Here is a 19,110-nt window from a genome sequence, read left to right as displayed (position 1 = left end):
ACTTCCTACACATATAAAATAAATTTTAAACGAGGGGGGCTGGAGTGATGAGCACCAGCTGCTCTTCCAGAGGACCTGGGTCCAGAGCACATATAGGCAAAATACCAATGCACGTGAAAATAAAAATAAAATATTTTAAAAGGAAGGGGTGGGAGATGGAGAGATGGCTCAACGGTTAAGAGCACTGATTGCTCTTCCAAAGATCTGAGTTCAAGTCCCAGCAACCACATGGTGGCTCACAACCATCCCTAATGAGATCTGACACCCTCTTCTGGTGTGTCTGAAGACAGCTACAGTGTACTTACATATAATAATAATAAATAAATCTTTTTTTAAAAGGGAGGGAGCCAGGCAGTGGTGGCACACGACTTTAATCCCAGCACTCGGGAGGCAGAGGCAGGTGGATTTCTGAGTTCGAGGCCAGCCTGGTCTACAAAGTGAGTTCCAGGACAGCCAGAGAAACCCTGTCTCGAAAAACCAAAAAAAAAAAAAAAAGGGGGGGGGAGGAAGGGAGGGAGGGAGTGTACTACCATGCCTTGCTATTTTTTAAATCGTATTATTTTATGTGTTTTACTTGCTTAGTATGTGCACATTGTGTGTGCTGTGCCAGCCAATGTCAGAAGATGGCATAGGATCCTGGGAACTGGAGTTAGAGATAGGTGCGAGTCTCCATGTGGACCCTGGGACTGAACCCAAGTCCTCTGGAAGACTAGCCAGTGCTCTTAGCCTCTGAGTCATCTCTCCAGTGCCTCATTCTGTTTTTGAGGTCTCCGTCTCAATATATAGCCCAGTGTTCCCTAGAAATCATGATCCTTCTGCCTTTGTGCTGATATTGTAGAGGTGTGCCACCATACTGGCTTGATATTTACCTGCTGATCGTATATTGGAATATTTAAAAGATGTTCTGAGAGGCCAAACCTACTCCATCTTGGGACCAGCCTCCATCTTAAAGCAAGCCTGAGACTTGGCCCGCAGCTGAACCCAAGCTGCACCCACATACCAGGAAGGACCCCAGGGCTTGTCCTGGGCCAGAGTTACTCCCTAGCTACTTCCTAGCAACAGTTCATCAAAGATTAGTCTGATTGTTTCAAATGTACTTTCAGACCATTTGTCATTGTATACAGTCTTGCTTCAGAGCACCCACCTGTTGTCATACAATAGTTACTCAATTAGATACTTGCCAGGCTAAAGTCCCCTTCCTTGCTCACAATGTCTTATAAAGCCTTGTCCCCCTAAGACCTCGGGGCTACACACTCCCATTCTGCTGGCAGAGATGGCAGTGTGGCCCCCAGCTCAAGCTTGTAATAAAGACCCTAATGCGTTGCATCGGAATCATCTCCTTGGTGGGTTTTTGAGATTCATGAACTTCCGGGCACAACATTTTAAGTAAAGCATACAACCCCTGGATGGTGCACGTAGTCCCAGCACTCAGGAGGCCGAGGCAGGCAGATCTCCAAGAAGCCCAGAACAGCCAGGGCTACATAGAGAAACCCTGTTTTGAGAAGCATTAAATTTCTGGCTAAGACTCGTTGTGCGTGTCTTTAACACCAGCACTAGGGATGCAAAGGTAGACTGTGGGGAGACCTCTGTGGGTTCTCCACCAGCCTGGTTTATGTAGCAAGTTTCAGGTCAGCCAGAATTATTTATTGAGACCCTGTCAAAGGGAGAGGGAGGGGGAGGACTTTGTGGCTACCAGAAAAATGAAATGGCATATACCCTGAATCTTGTATCTTATACTGCTAGACAAAAAGCTCTGCAGGCTTGCCTGCCCTCCTGTCCGCCTGGCCTGTGTATCCTCTGGATCAAACGTTACCACTTCTCCTGTGTGCTAGGACCAAGCCCAAGGTCCTGAGCATTCAAGGCAAGTACTTACCACTAACTACACCCTCAAACCCCAAAACTATAGTCTTCTGTTCCTGAGTTGACCTCACTGAACAGAAGGCCCAAAATACCAGTGCCTTGGGCCTCAGATCCCAAACATGCAACTAAGGAATGAGATAAGTTGTTCTTCTAGCTTTCTGACCAGGAGGTAAGTGTGCCACCACCAGCAGCTTTGAGCTTTCAAAAGCCCACACACTTTTCTTAGTTCCTTCTGACCTGTGCTTTATGGGTCGGGTTTAAGCTCTCAGCTGCTGCCCCAGTGCCAGCCAGCCCACTGCCATGCTCCCTGCCGAGGCAGTCATGGACTCACCCTCCGAAACTGTGGTCCTGAGTCAAATGCTTTCATGTGTTTTCCCTTGGCATTAGAATATAACTTAGAAAATAATTAAGATACTTCCCATCTCTAGCGGCCCCCTTTAGTTTGTAAACTATTTTCTAGGTTTGTATATACAGCCATGTTTATAGTCCTAGGTACTTGGATAAGCTGATACAGGAGGATTGCTTGAATCCAGGACTTGTAGGCCATTGTCTTAGAGTTTCCAGTGCCATGATAAAACACCATGACCAAAAGAATCAGAGGGAACAAAGGGTTTATTTCCACTTACAACCCGAAGTCAGGGAAGTCAGAGCACAAACTGAAATAGAAGCCATGGAGGCCTATTGGCTTGCTCAGCCTGCATTCTTAGAGCATCCAGAACCACCAACCCACCCAAAATACGCTGGGCCCTTCCACATCCATCAAGAAATAGCACTACAGGCCTGTTTGTTGTGGGCATTTTCTCAGCTGAGGTAACTTGTGTCAAGCCAACATAAAACACAGACAGCTGTGTCAACACAGCAAGACTCCATTGACAGGGAGAGGAGAGGAAAACGGGGGAGGGATGAATATTGAGGGAGGAAAAAACAGTGCAAAGGGAGGGAAAAAAAAAGCTTAATTTTAAAATAATGTATATGGCATTGGAGAGCGCTTCTGTGCTTGAGAGCAGTTTTTGTTGTGAAGAAACCAGATTTGGTTCCTAGGAAGCTTGTGGTAGCCAACAGCCACCTGTAACTCCAGTTTCAAGGAGTAAGCAGCTGTCCTCTGGCCCCCACAGCACTGCTACAGACCTAGTACATACACATAGCCAAAACACTCATTCTCATAGAATGCAAAAATAAATATTGGGGCTGGAAAGATGGCTCAGTGGTTAAGAGCACTGACTGTTCTTCCAGAGGTCCTGAGTTCAATTCCCAGCAACCACATGGTGGCTCACAACCATCTGTAATGGCATCCGATGCCCTCTTCTGGTGTGTCTGAAAAGAGTGATGGTGTACTCATATACAGAAAATAAATCTTTTAAGTAAATAAATATTGGGGCTGGAGAGATGTCTGAGCAGTTAAAAACATACACTACTCATGTGGCTCATAACTGTTTAGCTCCAGCTACAAGAGACTGGAATCTCTAGCCTCATCAGGCACCTATATGGGCATGCGCATGCAGAAAAGCAGGCTCTAGGATAAACTGCGCGTGCGTGCGCGCCCACAGAAACACACACACACATCCCTCCAATTTTCCTTTCTTTTGTCGTGTGTGTGTGTGTGTGTGTGTTACACTAAGACAGGTGTGATGCCCCATGCCTTTAATCCCAGAATTCAGGAGGCAGAGAGAGGCAAGTGGATCTATTAAATGTGCATGTCTATAGTTTCAAGAATATAATGAATACTAGAATGCCTCTTTTGGAAGCCATTCATAGATATACCTTGTGCTCCATTTTATATAATTTTGTATACACATGCATGTGACTATGCATGTGGGGGAATTGGCTCTCTCCTTCCCCCATTGTGGGTTCCAGAAATTGAACTCAGGCCCTCAGCCTGGGTAGCAGGCACCCTTACCTACTGAGTCATCTCAACCAATTTTCTATGTATTTTGATAAAGTGATTCATCTATAAAGATAATAATGGTGACTAAAAATCTAATTTAACAGTGAGAGTAAATGTACCTTCTCAGATATACACATTTGACAAAGGTTGGTAATCAAAAAAAAGTAGAGCTTCCTCAGAAAATTGGACATAGTACTACCGGAGGATCCAGCAATACCTCTCCTGGGCATATATCCAGAAAATGTCCCAACTGGTAAAAAGGACACATGCTCCACTATGTTCATAGCAGCCCTATTTATAATAGCCAGAAGCTGGAAAGAACCCAGATGTCCCTCAACAGAGGAATGGATACAGAAATTATGGTACATTTACACAATGGAGTACTACTCAGCTATTAAAAAGAATGAATTTAGCCGGGCGTGGTGGCGCACGCCTTTAATCCCAGCACTCTGGAGGCAGAGGCAGGTGGATTTCTGAGTTCGAGGCCAGCCTGGTCTACAAAGTGAGTTCCAGGACAGCCAGGGCTACACAGAGAAACCTTGTCTCGAAAAACCAAAAAAAAAAAAAAAAAAAAAGAATGAATTTATGAAATTCCTAGCCAAATGGATGGACCTGGAGGGCATCATCTTGAGTGAAGTAACACAGTCACAAAAGAACTCACACAATATGTATTCACTGATAAGTGGATATTAGCCCAAAACTTAGGATACCCAAGATATAAGATACAATTTGATAAACGCATGAAACTCAAGAAGAATGAAGACCAAAGTGTGGACACTGTGCCCCTTCTTAGAATTGGGAACAAAACACCCAGGGAAGGAGTTACAGAGACAAAGTTCGTAGCTGTGATGAAAGGATGGACCATTTAGAGACTGCCGTATCCAGGGATCCATCCCATAAGCAGCTTCTAAACGCTGACACCATTGCATACACTAGCAAGATTTTGCTGAAAGGACCCAAATATAGCTGTCTCTTGTGAGACGATGCCGGGGCCTAGCAAACACAGGAGTGGATGTTCACAGTCAGCTATTGGATGTATCACAGGGCTCCCAATGGAGAAGCTAGAGAAAGTACCCAAGGAGCTAAAGGGATCTGCAACCCTATTGTTGGAACAACATGATGTACTAACCAGAACCCTGGAGCTCTTGTCTCTAGCTGCATATGTATCGAAAGATGGCCTAGTCGGCCATCACTGGAAAGAGAGGCCCATTGGACTTTCAAACTTTATATGCCCCAATATAGGGGAATGCCAGGGCCAAAAGAATGGGAATGGGTGGGTAGGGAAGTGGGGGGCGGTATGGGGGACTTTTGGGATAGCATTGGAAATGTAATTGAGGAAAATATGTAATAAAAATATTAAAAATTTTAAAAAAAGGTAGAGCTTAAAAGTCAATGGAAAAGCTATACACATGGACAAATTGGCAACGTTGCTGTTTAAGGTGCTTATTCTTCAATACACTTCCACTCAAAAGTTGTACAGAAACACTATGATGAAAAGTACCCGTAAAACTGGTAATAGAGAATGGCCTTGAAAATATAAGGAAGGCCAACAATCTTGAAGGATGCTGAACTCTACTGTGCATGCTGCCAAATGCATTGTTCCTATTTCTGAGGGCTGGAGATGAACCCAGAGCCCTGTGCATGTCAGACAGGTGTTTTATCATCACCATGAGACATCTTTACCCAGTGATTTCTTTGGAAAGATTTGTACATTTTGAAGTGTGTATGTATCTGTGTGTGGATTTGTGCACACATGAGTACAGTTCCTACAGAGACCAGAAGGCAGCGTTGGCTTCCCTGGAACTAGAGATACAGACCATTATGAGTCACCCAAATGTGGGTGCTGGTGAGTGAACTCTGCAGCAACAGTTCATGCTGAGCCACCTCTCCAGTCTCTAAGTTTAAAAATTAACACATATCTTCATATACGTATAAATATATGAATTACATATAAAGGATATCACATTTAAAGGTTTTTTTTTTTTTTTTTTTTTTTTTTTTTTTTTTTTTTTTTTTGGTTTTTCGAGACAGGGTTTCTCTGTGTAGCCCTGGCTGTCCTGGCACTCACTTTGTAGACCAGGCTGGCCTCGAACTCAGAAATCCGCCTGCCTCTGCCTCTGCCTCCCGAATGCTGGGATTAAAGGCGTGCGCCACCATGCCCGGCTGGGTGTTTTTTTTTTTTAATTTTACTTTTTCCAGACAGGGTTTTTCTGTGTAGCCCTGGTTGTCCTGGAACTCACTCTGTAGACCAGGCTGGCCTTGAACTCTAAAGAGATCTGTCTGCCTCTGCCTCCTGAGTGCTAAGATTAAAGGCATCTGCCACCACCACTCAGTTTAACATTTTCAGCTCGGATGTTCTGGACACAGTGCCCAGACCTACAATCCCATTATTCTGAAGAGTGGAGGTGTGAGTGAGGCAGGAAGATTTTGTTTTACTCCAGCCTGAGCTCCTTAGTGGCTTTCTGTGTCAGTTTTAGGGCTGGAGACATAACACAGCTATATCCTGAAGTGTTGCCAAGCATGTACAGAGCCTTGGGTTAGGTTCCCAGCACTGCATAAACCAGAAATAGTGGCACACCCCTTTACCCCAGCACTTGGCAGTGGAGGCGGAAGGATCAGAAATTCAAGAATATCTGCTGGGCGTGGTGGCGCACACCTTTAATCCCAGCATTCGGGAGGCAGAGGCAGGCGGATTTCTGAGTTCGAGGCCAGCCTGGTCTACAAAGTGAGTGCCAGGACAGCCAGCCAGGGCTACACAGAGAAACCCTGTCTCGAAAAACCAAAAAAAAAAGAATATCCTTGGCTATATAGTGAATCCCAGGTCAGCCTGAGCTATAAGACCATGTCTCAAAAATATATATATATGTAAACAGCTCAATTATAGAGTACCTGCCTGCTCTTCTAGTGCTTTTTCCATCCAAGGATGTTTCATACACACATCTTACCATAGTCTTTGAAAGTCATTTTAGATCTATTCTTTTTAAGATTCTTTCCCTTTCAAACATGTTTTTAAAAGATTTTATTATTTTTTATTTTATGCATATGAGTATACCACCATTGCTCTCTTCAGACACATCAGAAGAGGGCATCCCATTACAGATGGTTGTGAGCCACCTTGTGATTGCTGGGAATTGAACTCAGGACCTCTGGAAGAGAAGTCAGTGCTCTTAACCAAGGAGCCATCTCTCCTTAGGCCTTTTCGGTGAGGGCAGAGTTTTCCTTCTTTTCAAAACAGTCAAGAAACTCCTTTTCCCAGAATCAGACATTTAGACAAAAGCCAGAATTCCTTCCAGGGCTTGAATATATTTCCTCCTTCCCGAAAGCAGTCATTCTTCTTATCTCTGGCAGATGGTTGTAGGCTCCATTAACATATACCTATGGCACCTGTTCACATATCAAGGTCAATGCTAGCCTCTAGGCTCCCTCCCTCAGACTATTCACAAACTCCCTTCCTCCCAGGTACCCAATCCCCTATAATCCAGCGGATACAATGTATCCCCCCTCACCTCACCCTGGCCCCTTCTCTCTGCACAGCCAGCCCTGGCAGTTTGGAATAAATAGCCACAGAGTAGCTATTTGGGTTTCTTTACCTATTTTGGTTCCCTATCTGCTGCTGACTTTCTTGTAAAACAGGAAATCTAAAAGCTAATGTGGCAGTGTACTGAAACTCCAGCATTAGGAGACAGAGGCAAAAAAAAAAAAAAAAAAAAAAAAAACAAAAAAAAACCTAAGTTCAAAGTCATCTTCCACTATGTAGGAAACTAGATAGCCTGGGCTACAGGAGACCATCACAACCCCTACTTCCTATCCTCTTTTAACACACAAGAGCCTATAGTCCCACCACTTGCGAAGCTGGGGGGGGGGGCGGACAAGAATTCTGAGAAGAGGGAGGCATTTACAGGAAACAGATGGAGTGCATCATAACAAGAAAAACAAGCTGTCTTAGACAGGCCTAACATGTTCTTTCTCATTACAGAGAATATAAATTCAAAGAAATAAGCTAAAAGCAGAGGCAAAGGAAATAACTGGCAAATGTAATCAAATCAAAGCCCATGTTAGGAGCAATGTCATGAAACCCACTTATACGATATACACAAGGTAAAGGATATAGTTATGGTTAAATCTTTAGACTTGGCCAGTGTGATGCCCAAAATTAACCTGTAAGCCCCACCTGCCCAGGAACAGGTAATTTCCTGGAATGCTGGGATGTCTCAGTAATTCTTGGGAGATAAGCCTCATGAGAAAGTAAGATGGCCTATAAACTTGTCCTTACAAGTCCCTGCAATACTTGGCTAAAGGCCATTGCAACTTGGAAATTCCTGGGGAAAGTTCCTGACCAAAGTCCATTTCTTTTTGGTCAGTATTGAAATATTTAATACTTGCTTTAAATTTGGCCCAGAATGGTGGAGTTGGTTTTTCTGGCAAATGGCAGTATTAACATAGATACAGGGATACACTCCAATATTCCCATCATTTTATGAGTTAATTGTGGTTCAGCAGGGAGGTGGTGCCCCATGCCTTTAATCCCAGCACTAGGAAGGCAGATGCAGGCAGATTGGAGTTCTAAGCCAACAGGAACTATATAGTGAGAGTAGTAAGCCAGCTAGGGCTATACAGTGAGACCCTGCCACCACAGAACAGAACATGCCCAAATAAAGGTTCCTTAAACTTGGTATCCCACCCTCAAAATCATTTCTATATCCAGCTTTGTCATCCAGAATATGGAAGCTCTGCTTCCCCTGTGCCAACCCCAAGATTTCCTCTCTCTTCCCTTCTCCATGATTATCTTCTAGAATTTGAGACAGGGCTCATTGTGCAGTCCCAGCTGGCCTGAACTTGCTACTATATCAGCAGGATCCTGAACTTTGAGGTCTTCCTGGCCCAGATTCCCAAGGGCTGGGAATAAAGGCCTGCAGCATCAAACCCTGCCTCCTGGCATCACTACCAGCTGCTAGCTAGCCCTACCACCTGAATATTTCTGCTCAAACTGCTCAAAGGTAGCACTCAGCTGCCTCTACCTCGTGAGACATGCCACGTGTAAGTTCTGAGGCTGATAGCTTTGCAGTGAGTCCCAGCCCTCCTACAATAAATCACCCTCCAAAAAAAAAAAAAAAAAAAAAAAAAAAAAAAAAAAAAAACACTAGCCAAAATCTGAAGTAGCTAGTGGTAACTGGATACAATTCACTATGTTTCAATGTAATTCACTTTACCTGCCAATCATAGGCCCCTCTCTTTCCTTACAAATCATTGTCTCCTTCCCCTTTCTAAGAAGGGGAGCCCCCACCCTTGGGTACCACCAGACCTTGGGACATCTAGTCCCAGCAGGACTAGGTACCTCTTTTCCCATTGAGGTCCACCTAGGCAGTCCAGGTAGGGGAAAGGGTATCGAATGGCAGGGAACCGAGACCAAGCCAGCCACACTCACATTTGTTAGGCGACCAACATGAAGACCAAGTTGCACATTTACTACAAATGTGTAGGGGGCCTAGGTACAGCCCCTGCAATATACTCCCTGGCTGGTGGCCCAGTTTCTGTGAGCCCCACAACTACACCTCTCAAAGCCAGTTATCAAATAACAAGGTTTCACACCAGTCTGCTCAAGATACAGTCAGGAGACTCAATGGCCCTTCAAGGCATCTTAATCGAAACACCAGATGTCCTGGGTTAATCAGCACAGTGGAAGCATCTGATGCTGGGGGTGCCGGGATGGGGACCAACTATCCAAGACATTCCACCCTCCTCGGGGTGAGGGTGTGTAACAGCACTTGGCGGCTGGAGGAGAGCTCTGTCCCCATCCCTCCATTCAAATACACACCTGGGGAATGCAATTTTTTTATTAGAATACTTTAAATTGTGTTTGCAAACATTTAACACAATGGGGAAACAAAAAAGCTCTACTCTGTTCTTCCTGATTCCTAGGGCAAAAACCAGAAAGAAAGATGAAGGGAGTCTTAGGCAGGCTGTTTAAGATCATTGCCTTACTCAGCCCAAGCTAACCCCCTTGCCTTTAGGTTCTGGATTGGCAGGTGTGTACCATCTATCCTGGCTCACACCAGAGATGCATTTATAATATGATAAATGATTCCCAGGCATCCCTTGGAGGCTGAACTATGACATAGCTGCCATCCAAACAACTCTGGGTCTCCCACTCAAAAACCTCAGGACACTTCTGGGACAAAGCCCTAGAGACATCTAGAGAATGCTGCCCGGTGGCAGCCTCACAGACTTCAATGGGAGACTGCCCATTGGCAACCTGGTGGGCCTCCCCTGAAGTGTGCTGGGCAAAGGCTTCACCAGCCTTCACCTGAGCCAACTGGGTAGTATCAGTGGCCTCCACGGGAGACAACTGCGTGGCAGCCTCACGAACCTGCACCGAAGCCGACTGCGTGGCAGCATCGCTGACCTTCCCTGGAGCCGGCTGGGTGGCCGCCTCGTGGACCTTCACAGGAGCCAACTGGGTGGCCGCCTCGCGGACCTTCCCGGAAGCCGGCTGGGTGGCCGCCTCGTGGACCTTCACGGGAGCCAACTGGGTGGCCGCCTCGCAAACCTGCACAGGAGCCGGCTGGGTGGCCGCCTTGCGGACCTTCCCGGGAGCCGGCCGGGTGGCCGCCTCGCGGACCTTCCCCGGAGCCTGCTCGGGGGCAGCCTCGCGGACCTCCTGCACGGGAGCCTGCTCGGGGGCAGCCTCGCGGACCTCCTGCACGGGAGCGGGCTGGGTGGCAGCCTCGCGGACCTCCTGCACGGGAGCCTGCTCGGGGGCAGCCTCGCGGACCTCCTGCACGGGAGCCTGCTCGGGGGCAGCCTCGCGGACCTCCTGCACCGGAGCCGGCTGGGGGGCAGCCTCGCTGACCTCCTGCACCGGAGCCGGCTGGGGGGCAGCCTCGCGGACCTCCTGCACGGGAGCCTGCTCGGGGGCAGCCTCGCGGACCTCCTGCACCGGAGCCGGCTGGGGGGCAGCCTCGCGGACCTCCTGCACGGGAGCCTGCTCGGGGGCAGCCTCGCGGACCTCCTGCACGGGAGCGGGCTGGGTGGCAGCCTCGCGGACCTCCTGCACGGGAGCCTGCTCGGGGGCAGCCTCGCGGACCTCCTGCACCGGAGCCGGCTGGGGGGCAGCCTCGCGGACCTCCTGCACCGGAGCCGGCTGGGGGGCAGCCTCGCGGACCTCCTGCACCGGAGCGGGCTGGGTGGACGTCTCGGGGACCTTCACGGAAGCGGGCTGGGTGGCAGCCTTAAGACGACGACGCTCAACTCCAGCCTCCAGAGCCTCTACTGAGTTGGAATAAAGCAGTGTAAGGAGGCCGATAAGGACAACCACCCTGTAACCTGAAGGAGTAGGAGTTAAGGGTTCCTAAACACAGGTCTTCTGGCCTTCTAGAACATCTCCAAAACCCACTTTCCCAAGGTGGAGCCCTCCCAAGGAGCCAAGACTTGCGGGGCAGGATAGCCCTACCCACTCCCGTCCCATCCCTTACTTTCCATCAGTTTCATGCGGCAATAGTGAGCCAGATCAGTAAGCATCCGATCAACGTCCCTTCGGAAAGGCGGCGGTCCGAATATCCAAATCTCAGCTTGCCTTTCAGGGCCCCACACGTTCACATGTATCAGGGTGTGCAACATAGATTCAAGATGCGGGATGTGCTCTCCATCCTTACCTGGACAAGGAGCAGGGGGAACCTGGGAGTGAGGTGGCTTCTATTTCTTAGGGCCACAGCCACTGAAGAGGCTTTTCAATACAGAAGAACATCCGCAGTCAAGGGATCAGGAAAAGGTTACCTTGGCCTTTCCAGTTCACTTACCAAACATGATTTCCAGTAGCCGAGGTTCCACGTACAGTCTTTTTGGATCTTCCAGGCACTCGACACGGAACCACTTGGGCAACTTGGGCTCTCCAATAATTTCAAATAAGGTACCTTGTTTGTGATCCAGCGGCACGAGTGTCTGAAACCTCTTCAGAGAAGCCATAGTGTACACGTTTCACCGCAGGAAGCGTACGCAACCTCAAAATCAGTGAACTCAAAGATTGATCTCAGAGCTCTATTTCAAGGGCTGTTCACTGGCCCCTTCCCACTCAAATCCTTCCAATTGGATCCCAAGCCTTGCTTCCCCCTCCCAGAAGCCCCACCTCTGCTCAAGGCCTCACTGGCTGCACCTGGGGTGGGGGAGATAGGGCAGCTTGCTGCCCTTAGAGGGAGAACCTGGTTTCTGTTTTTAAGATATGTGTTGGGAAGCTCAGACATCCTAAGTATGAACACAGGGAGATGATGACAGTAGACCCAACATTAGGACAGAGTGTTACCTGACTTCAAGGCCAATTTAATCTCACATGTGGCAGGGCTGTGGTGGCAAATGCCTTCAATCTCAACACTCAGGAGGCAGAGTCAGGCTGATCTCTGAGTTGAGTTCAAGGCCACCCTAGTCTACAAAACAAATTCCAGGACAACCAGGGCTGTCTCCAAAAAATCAAAGTCTCACAGCCCCTGTACCTTAGCTCTGAGTAACCTCCCCTTGGGTACCAAGTTTCCATATACTTTAAAAAGCAAATTTTTTTTCTGTTGCTTTTGGTTTTAAGATGGGTCTTACTAAATAACCTGCCCAGGAATTAAGGAGTTAAGACATGCCAGGCAGCAGTGGTGCATGCCTTTGGTCCCAGTACTGTGGAGGCAGAGGCAGGAGGATCTCTGAATTCTGGTCTACAGAGCAAGTTCCAGGACAGCCAGCACTACACAGAGAAACTGTCTCAAATACTGTCTCCCCCCCCCCCCCCAAATGACATGCTCCGGTATGCTGGGCTTCCAATTTCTTTTACTTTCTAGAGACAGCTGGGCAAAAAGAAAGCACATTTAATGACCGTAACTCCACACATGTGGCTTCCTAACTAGAGGGAAGGTCACATTTGTGATGCCTCTTTTCTCTAAACAACAGAATTATATTTCAATTTAGTTTCCTATTCATGTTATTTGTTTGTTCGTTGTAATGTAAGACAATCAAATTACAGAGGATGTCTTTATTCTAAGTCTTCTGGGGGCTGAAAAGATGACTCCTCAGTTAAGAGCACTGGATGCTCTTCCTAGAGGTCCTGAGTTCAATTCCCAGCAACCACATGGTGGCTCGCCACCATCTGTAATGGACTCTGATGCCCTCTTCTGGTGTGTCTGAAGTCAACTACAGTGTACTCATATACATAAAAAAAAGAAAAAAAAAAAGTCTGTTGTTAGGTGGGATGTGGTGGCCCATGCCTTTAATCTGAGAACTTGGGAGTCAGAGGCAGGTAGATCTGAGTTCAAAGCCAGCCTGGTCTACAGAGGAAGTTTCAGGACAGCTGGGGCTACACGGAGAAACCCTGTCTCAAAACAACATCATCATCAACAACAACAACAGAAAGTGAAGTTACAGGCCTCCTGGGGTCAACAGTTTGTGTCTTCTCTCCAGCCAGAAGAAATCAGGCTCCTCTTTGTCTGCTCTGTAGAACCTCTCTAAGCCAAGGGAGGGTCCAGGCAACAATAAATGCTTACCAGGCCCGAAAAAGTCCTGAGATCTGAGAATAGGAATTAAGAGGCAGAGAAAGACATTCAGATGACTGCAGAGTGGACTTACTTCTGTGAGTAGGCAGAACAATGCTTAAAACTATTTTTTGCTTAAAGTTTTAAGATTTTTTTATTATCTTTATTACTTTTAATCATGTGTAAGTATGTGTGTCGGTGTTGATATTATGCACTAGTGAGGGCAGGTGCCCTGATAGGCAAGAAGCATTGAATCCTGAGTCAGCTGACATCGGTGCTGGAAATCAAACTGAGTCCTCAGTAGGAATACAAGCTCTTAATCTCTAGAGCTTGCCCCCAGCCCCTGAGACTCTCGGGATTACATTCAACTCAAAATCTATACACGCACAAACTAGTGAATAGTGCACATCTTTTTTTTTTAAAGATTTATTTATTTTATGGATATGAATGCACTGTAGCTGTCTTCAGACACACCAGAAGAGGGCTCCAGATGATTGTGAGCCACCATGTGGTTGCTGGGAATTGAACTCAGGACCTCTGGGAGAGCAATCAGTGAGTGCTCTTAACCTCTGAGCCATCTCTCCAGCCAAATAGTGCACATCTTAATACAATAAAGTCCTTGTGATTTTATTAAGGTGGCTATAGAATTCATTTTTGGTTTTGGTTGTTTGCCTGCTTTTGAGACAGCCTCACACTGTAGCCCAGGCAGCCCGGGCCTCACCATAGAGCCCAAGTTCCCCCCAAACTTCCGATCCTCAAGTGTCAGCTTTCCAGATGCTGGGGTTACATGCGTGTACACCATGCCTGGCTAGCCGTTGTGAACAAGAGATTTTCCTTTCTGTTCTCTTTTGAAACATAGTCCCACTGTTGGTATTTTTGGGGTGCACACAAAGGCAACCCAAACCAAATCAGTATCTGTTGCTTGGACACTAAAAAGAATTCCAGAGTAGCAGATAATGGTAGCTCACACCCAGAATTCCAGCACTCGGGAGACAAAGCCAGACAAACTCTGTTGAGTTCTAGGACAGCCAGGGCTAACTAGGAAACATCTTAGAGAGAAAGAGAGGAGGGAGGGAGGGAGAGAGGGAGAGAGGGAGAGAGGGAGAGAGGGAGAGAGGGAGAGAGGGAGAGAGAGAGAGAGAGAGAGAGAGAGAGAGAGAGAGAGAGAGAGAGAGAGAGAGAGAATTGCAGGACTAGCCAGTTTCTGAACAAGAGAATGTTTTACTAAAGGTATTTTGGAGGGAGGGGGATGAGAGAGTAGGGAGCATAAGACAGTGTTTCCCTGTGTATCCCTGACTGTCCAAGAACTCACTGTGTAGACAAAACTGGCTTCGAACTTAAAAGATTGGCCTGCCTCTGCTTCCTGAATACTGGGATTAAAAGTGTGTGCCTGGGGCTGGTGAGATGGCTCAGTGGGTAAGAGCACTGACTGCTCTTCCAAAGGTCCTGAACTCAAGTCCCAGCAACCACATGGTGGCTCACAACCACCCATGATGAGATCTGACACCCTCTTCTGGTGAGTCTGAAGTCAGCTGCAGTGCACTTATGTATAATAATAAATAAATCTTTGGGCTGGATCGAGCAGGGTTGGCCAGAGTGTGCGGGGCACGAATTCAATTCCCAACAAACAAATGAAGGCTCACAACCATCTGTACAGCTACAGTGTACTCATGTACATAAAATAAATCTTTAAATAAATAAAAGTATGTGCCTGCCACACACCCCCAGGAGCTCCCAACCCCCAACTCCACCCACCACCACCACTTACCATCCCACCCCACCCCACCCCCGTAACCCTAGAGCCTAAAGGCATTTTAATGTAGGCTTATGTAAGAGGGTTAGGAGATAAAGCACCAGGAAGAAAAAGTCATATCTAGCAGAATGGGTGTAGCTATCTTAAGGATGGACACTGCTCATTGTATCTTGTGTGTTGTTTTGAGACAGAGTCTCACCCAGTAGCCCTGGCTGGCCTGGAACTCATAGAACTCTGTCTGCTAGCCTCTGTCTCCCAGGGCTGCCACCATATTTACAACAGGGCAATGGGTTTTTTTTTTTTGGGGGGGGGGTTGTTTTGTTTTGTTTTACAATAGTCTACAGGATTTGGGTGAAATTGCTATCCTATCCCTGGGTGCTTCTAGAGGACACCTGATAAGGTAACTCTAGTCCCAGAGAAGACCTGGAGGCAGGTTATCTTCATTAACAAAGTTAAGGTTTTGTTTTCTGTTCACGCCCTTCTCCCAGAGGCTCTTCCCTATATAATCCAAACAATTTGCACACTGTTTTGTACCATTGGCCTCCAGGATGATGGCTCCCCTCTCTTCCTTCCCCTCTCCCACATTTCAGGGTCAAGCTCTTTATGGACTCTCCCAGATATGTCTGCCTCTAGCTGTGCTCACCCACATAGCTATAATGAACTTCCTCCTCCACCAGACCTAGGAGCAGTCAAGTCCTTTCTTTCTTTGGTCTTTTTTTTTTTTTTTCCTTTGTCTTTGATGAGTTCCCATCTGCAGATGTGCACAGCACCAGGGCTGTTGCAGATTAAGCAGCTACAGGAGGGTTGTGAGCATGAACACTTAAAGGCCCCCGTTGGATCCTCCACTTTTTAGCTATGGCTTGCATACTTTGACAAATCCTCTTCAATAGGGTGAGCAAATCAGGCACCAGGTTTTCAGCATGGGGCATTCTAGTGGACCATGAAAGTGGCTGCTCTTTTATAGGACATGATTGGACAAGGTGGTATTTGAACAGTCTTGGCGAGAGCACCAAGACCACCTCTGGAAAGCTAGCATCACAGACCCATGAGTGCTAGATCAGAGCCAAGTCAGGGGTGTGCCCCTGAGAGGAGACTGAGTCTCTTTCAGTCAGTAGCCAAGCCTTCTCCAGTGCCCTGCACCACCCCCAGCTCTGCTTTGAGTGCAGGACCTAACCATCAGACTACCTAGTTCACCAACTCTCAAAGGTACTCAATAAATATTGGATAAAACATTTTGAATTGGGGGTGAAGAAATGTTAAAAGCACTGGCTGCTCTTCTAGAGGACCTATGTTCAATTCCCAGCAACTACATGGCAGCTGACAACTGTCTGTGACTCTAGTCCCAAAAAAATCCAATGGCCTTTTCTGGTCTCCAAGGACATGCACACAAAGGACACAGACGCACAGGCAAACATTCATATACATGAAATAAAATTGACCAAAAAAAGTCTATTTCGAGCTATCGTCCCTGGATGCTGTTTTGGCCAGGCTCCTCAGCAAGCATCTCGTGGACTCTGCATTCCTGAATTCGGGTTCCTTTGGCATTACAATTCCTAGTTTGAAATATTCACCAAAACTTGATATACTGGGCCTCTTTTATTATTTTTATTATTATTATTATGGTTTAATTGGCACAAAGTTCACTAAAGAGCATTTTTTTATACAGATTTGTAAATAGAAAAATACAGTGACAAAAAGTACGGTTATTTTTTTTTTTTTTATCAAATTTAAACCATTTTCAGAGAACTCAGTTTTGTTTTGTTTCAACAATTCAAGGCAGCTCTTGTGTTGGGCAACTATCACATACATTAAGCCCTGTGCCTGGTGTGGAGCCAACAGGAGCGGCACCTGACTTCTCAAAACCCGCACTATGCCACTGTGCAAACATTCACTTTTTTATGTGTAGCCCTGGCTGTCCTGGAACTCACTCTGTAGACCAGGCTGGCCTCGAACTCAGAGATCCACCTGCCTCTGCCTCCTGAGTGCTGGGATGAAAGGCATGCGCCTCCACTGCCTAGTGTGTGTTTGTTTTTTGAAACAGGACTTCACTATGTAGCTTTGGCTGTCCTGAAACTCACTCTATAGTGAAGCCTGGCTTCAAACTCACTGCCTGTCTCTGCCTCTCAAGTATGGGAGATGAAAAGAATGAACCACCAATACCTGTCTGGCATATTGACTTGATGTATTTACAAGAGAGACATTGAGAAATGTGCCCAGACATGCAGTATGCTCCACTGAAGTCTTAGAACAATGCTGGAAGGCACAGCTATGATGGGCCTCATGTCCTGGGTATATAGGATTCAGATGTATAGGCCTCAATGACGACTTTGGGACTTTGGTGTTTCAAAGAGTCCCTTATTTCAAGAACAGTAAAAGCTTAGTGGCCATGGCTATTTTTTTCTGAGGAGGGGTCAAAAGACAATGGCAATAAATGATAGATGTTCAATTTTTTAAAAGTCTTCTGAGAGCCAGGTGTGACAACTACACCTTTAATCCCCAGCGCTTAGGGTGCTGAGACAGGTGGATCTCTGTGAGTTTGAGGCCAGCCTAGTCTACAAAGGGAGTTTTGGGCCAGCTAGAAACTACATGAAAAGACCCTGTCTCAAAAAAAAAAAAAAAAAAGCCACTTGAAACTACCATGCAAAGTATGTGTTTTCCACTATCAAAAAACATCAGTGCCCCACATTCCCAGTGAAAGCTACAGGCTACAAAACACTTCTCTTAAACTGGCCCACAAATGTGACTGCTTAAATACAGACAGTGATCTCCCTCCCTCCAGATAGCAAATAAACACGTCGCCATTTAATTAAAAAGAGATTCCTTCCGTTACATTAATGGGGGAGGGGGGGGAGAAAACAAAATGGGAACCACCACCACCACCACCAAAGCTTGATGGGAAAAGTCAGACTGGCAGTGTCCAGACAAGTGAAAGCAGAGCCTGAGGTGCCAGACCAAACATACGTACATATGAAGAGACCATACATACATACATACATACATGCAACCATACATACTGCAGAAGCATGAGCGATGTTCAGAGGTGGACTGAACCCAACAGACCATGGATAGACACAAGAGTCTTTATGACCCCTCGGCTAACAGCCAGACAATCTGACTGAACTTGATCCCTACTTGACCCACCCCTGCTCCATAAGCCCTTTCCCCCACCCCCAAACTCAGTGAGTCAATCTGATCTATTCAGAGTCTATAGGTATGGCCGCCATCTGTTTATGCTCATGTCAAAGGGAAGGCTATGTTAAAAAGCAATGCTGAAAGACATTGATCTGTGTGTACACACTTATTGACATTCATGTGTTTGAGAGTGATAGTCTACAGTATGAATTTTGAAATCTGGATTCTCAAGACCGTGCTAGCTTTTCCTTGCTCAAAGATCTTAATGTCTTCAATGAGACTCTAGGGCTGTCTGTGTTGAGGCAGGCGACTGTGTTAAGGCAGGCGACAGGACCATCAGCGTTCTACATAACAGATGAAATCTTTCATGGCTGAAATCTTGGATCCCTAAATGACCCGCCACCGTGGGCTTTTATAAGACACTTTTGGCTCTGTGAAGTATTTCTTCCGATTCATGAACTAAATCATACAAAGCTGCAGCGCGTTACAGATAGATGCCGAGGTGATCCTCCTGGAGGCGAGGAGAGGCACCTGGCAGAGGAGGGGCTGTTTGCTCATCTCATCAAGCTGCTGGCTTGGTCTCTACGGAGGAGCCGGCGGCAGCCAGGGGTCGTGCGCTGCTGCCACGGGGTTCGCTTGGCGTCTCAACAGCCACACAACCCCTTCTCCTTCTCCTCACTTAACTGATCCGCAGAGGTATGGCCATTGGACCGTACCACTCCCTCCGGAATCCAGGACTTGTCCACACACCGCTCCATCCGCTTCATGATCAGGTCCAGGAGCATCTCAATCGCGTGGCTTATGTTTGTCCCGTTGGCAGCACTGGTTTCAAAATAGGGGATTCTGGAAGACAGAAATCACTGGGGTAACAATGTAGGAAGAAAGACAGTGACTTTTGCCCTTCGTAATTTTTTTGGCCATTCACGATTTGGAGAATTTGAGGATATACATGACAAACAGTGTGACTTTATTAGTGCCCA

The 19,110-nt window shown here is 46.8% G+C and overlaps 2 protein-coding genes across 3 annotated transcripts in view; both read right to left on the bottom strand.

Annotated features, from left to right (window-relative positions):
* Positions 1 to 9,639: 9,639 nt before the first annotated feature.
* On the bottom strand, positions 9,640 to 11,707 carry Khdc3l (KH domain containing 3 like, subcortical maternal complex member). Of its 2 annotated transcripts, XM_085828276.1 has the most exons (6): positions 11,542 to 11,707; positions 11,218 to 11,397; positions 10,791 to 11,014; positions 10,401 to 10,559; positions 10,113 to 10,364; positions 9,640 to 9,660 (listed from the first exon to the last, which is right to left on the bottom strand). In XM_085828276.1, exons 1-6 carry the CDS (start codon positions 11,705 to 11,707, stop codon positions 9,640 to 9,642), a joined length of 1,002 nt encoding a protein of 333 aa, XP_085684402.1. The 2 variants fall into 2 exon arrangements, with proteins under 2 accessions (XP_085684402.1, XP_085684401.1); XM_085828275.1 differs by lacking the exon at positions 9,640 to 9,660 and having other exon boundaries at positions 9,810 to 10,364.
* A 5,302-nt stretch (positions 11,708 to 17,009) lies between these two features.
* The window catches only part of Rab27a (RAB27A, member RAS oncogene family), a 53,199-nt gene continuing 51,098 nt past the window's right edge, over positions 17,010 to 19,110 (bottom strand). Inside the window, exon 6 of the mRNA XM_021172122.3 lies at positions 17,010 to 18,973. Coding sequence (XP_021027781.1) covers positions 18,775 to 18,973 — 199 coding nt within the window. The 3' untranslated portion in view covers positions 17,010 to 18,774. The remainder of the gene's footprint in view (positions 18,974 to 19,110) is intronic.

Source organism: Mus caroli, unplaced genomic scaffold (genome assembly GCF_978045245.1).
Source record: "Mus caroli unplaced genomic scaffold, Mus_caroli_1 scaffold_11, whole genome shotgun sequence".
NCBI classification, from domain to species: domain Eukaryota; kingdom Metazoa; phylum Chordata; class Mammalia; order Rodentia; family Muridae; genus Mus; species Mus caroli.
The sequence above is the reverse complement of the archived record's forward strand: the minus strand, read 5'-3'. Positions and strand labels throughout refer to the sequence as shown.

What these genes read in the sequence shown, in the direction of transcription:
- Khdc3l (XM_085828275.1), bottom strand. Translation starts at nt 11,707, where the DNA reads ATGGCTTCTCTGAAGAGGTTTCAGACACTCGTGCCGCTGGATCACAAA. An exon ending in GCTACTGGAAATCATGTTTG is followed by an intron (nt 11,398 to 11,541) that starts GTAAGTGAACTG and finishes CTCCTTGTCCAG; the next exon opens with GTAAGGATGGAGAGCACATC. An exon ending in CCGCATGAAACTGATGGAAA is followed by an intron (nt 11,015 to 11,217) that starts GTAAGGGATGGG and finishes ATTCCAACTCAG; the next exon opens with TAGAGGCTCTGGAGGCTGGA.